The following is a 1,348-nucleotide window of genomic DNA, read 5'->3' as shown; positions in this document are numbered from 1 at the left end:
AATATTTCACCCAGTTGCGATCTTGGTTGATTGAATCCGGCTCTTCATCCACTTCACCCTGCTCATCATATATAGCTCGCTGTTCCTTGTTGTTTAACACAGCATAGACTTTTCCCAGTACCTGTTCAGGAAATGCAACATTGTAATAGTTAAAGAATTGTTAAGAAAGAACTGTAGTGAAATGTATTGAACCCCATATCATGCAGAGAACCCACTGTAGGCTTATCTGTAACTCACAATAACTCGCTGTATCTCACTATATCTCACTTTAAAGGACAGTAACTCCCTGTATCTCACTGTGACCCACTATATCTCACGATAACTTGCTGTATCTCACTATCTCTCACTTTAATGGACAGTCACCTCCTGTATCTCACTGTGAGCCACTACATCTCACTATATCTCACTTTAACAGATGTTAACTCCCTGTATCTCACCGTATCTCAGAGTAACTCAATATCTCTCACAGTAACTCACTATGTCTCACTGTAACTCACAGTAAGTCTCTATATCTCACAGTAACTCACTATATCTCATTGTATCTCGCTGTAAGTCTCAACATAGTGCTACCTGAAACCGGATGGTGGCCTGCTCATCCCCAGGAGCTCTGTCAGGGTGAACCAGCAGGGAGAGTTTATAATACCCCCTCCGCAGCTCTGCATCCGTCGCCTGCTTCTTCACGCCGAGCACCTCATAAAGGTTGGAGGTGTTAAAGAGCTCTGCACACTGCTGCAGCAAACCCATGGCTCCTGGAAGAACATCACTCATATTTACCAGGGTTTCAGCAGAAACTGATTTTAAACAGAAGAGCACCAGCCCTCAGGAGGAACATCACACACACACACACACACACACACGCACGCACGCACGCACGCACGCACATACATAAAAACAAAAACACACTATATATATATATATATATATATATATATATATATATATATATATATATATATATATATATATATAATTTTTCCCCCTGTCACACACAAATTTACCGCGCTTGAGAACGGGTCACGTCACAAACCGCACCACGATCACTACTTAGGGCGCTTGGGGTTTACACCAAAATACCGCGCCGGAAAGCAGCAGTCAGATTTACTGAAAAAAAGAAATGTCGAATTTTAATAAATGTTTGTTGGTGAATAAAATGTGACGCCATTAGAGTTAAATAACCACCAGTACCTGTATAATCCTTCTCAGTGTTGTGACTAGTCCGGAAACAGAGAGATTTCGGACGTGAGTATGTTTTTCTTCTTCTTCTTCTTCTTCTTCTTCGGTTTATAGAGAGTTTTCAAGCAGCACGTATTTCTTTTGCCACCTACAGTTTACTTTCAAAACGCAACAC

The 1,348-nt window shown here is 41.2% G+C and overlaps 1 protein-coding gene across 1 annotated transcript in view; it reads right to left on the bottom strand.

Annotated features, from left to right (window-relative positions):
* The window catches only part of dnajc9 (DnaJ (Hsp40) homolog, subfamily C, member 9), a 5,745-nt gene extending 4,397 nt beyond the window's left edge, over positions 1–1,348 (bottom strand). The window contains exons 1-4 of the mRNA XM_083557411.1: positions 1,186–1,348; positions 999–1,101; positions 571–749; positions 5–121 (exon numbers count right to left, since the gene is read on the bottom strand). Coding sequence (XP_083413537.1) covers positions 5–121; positions 571–744 — 291 coding nt within the window. The 5' untranslated portion in view covers positions 745–749; positions 999–1,101; positions 1,186–1,348. The remainder of the gene's footprint in view (positions 1–4; positions 122–570; positions 750–998; positions 1,102–1,185) is intronic.

The sequence above is a fragment of the Silurus aristotelis genome, assembly GCF_946808225.1.
Source record: "Silurus aristotelis genome assembly, chromosome: 12".
Classification (NCBI taxonomy): Eukaryota; Metazoa; Chordata; class Actinopteri; order Siluriformes; family Siluridae; genus Silurus; species Silurus aristotelis.
The sequence above is the reverse complement of the archived record's forward strand: the minus strand, read 5'-3'. Positions and strand labels throughout refer to the sequence as shown.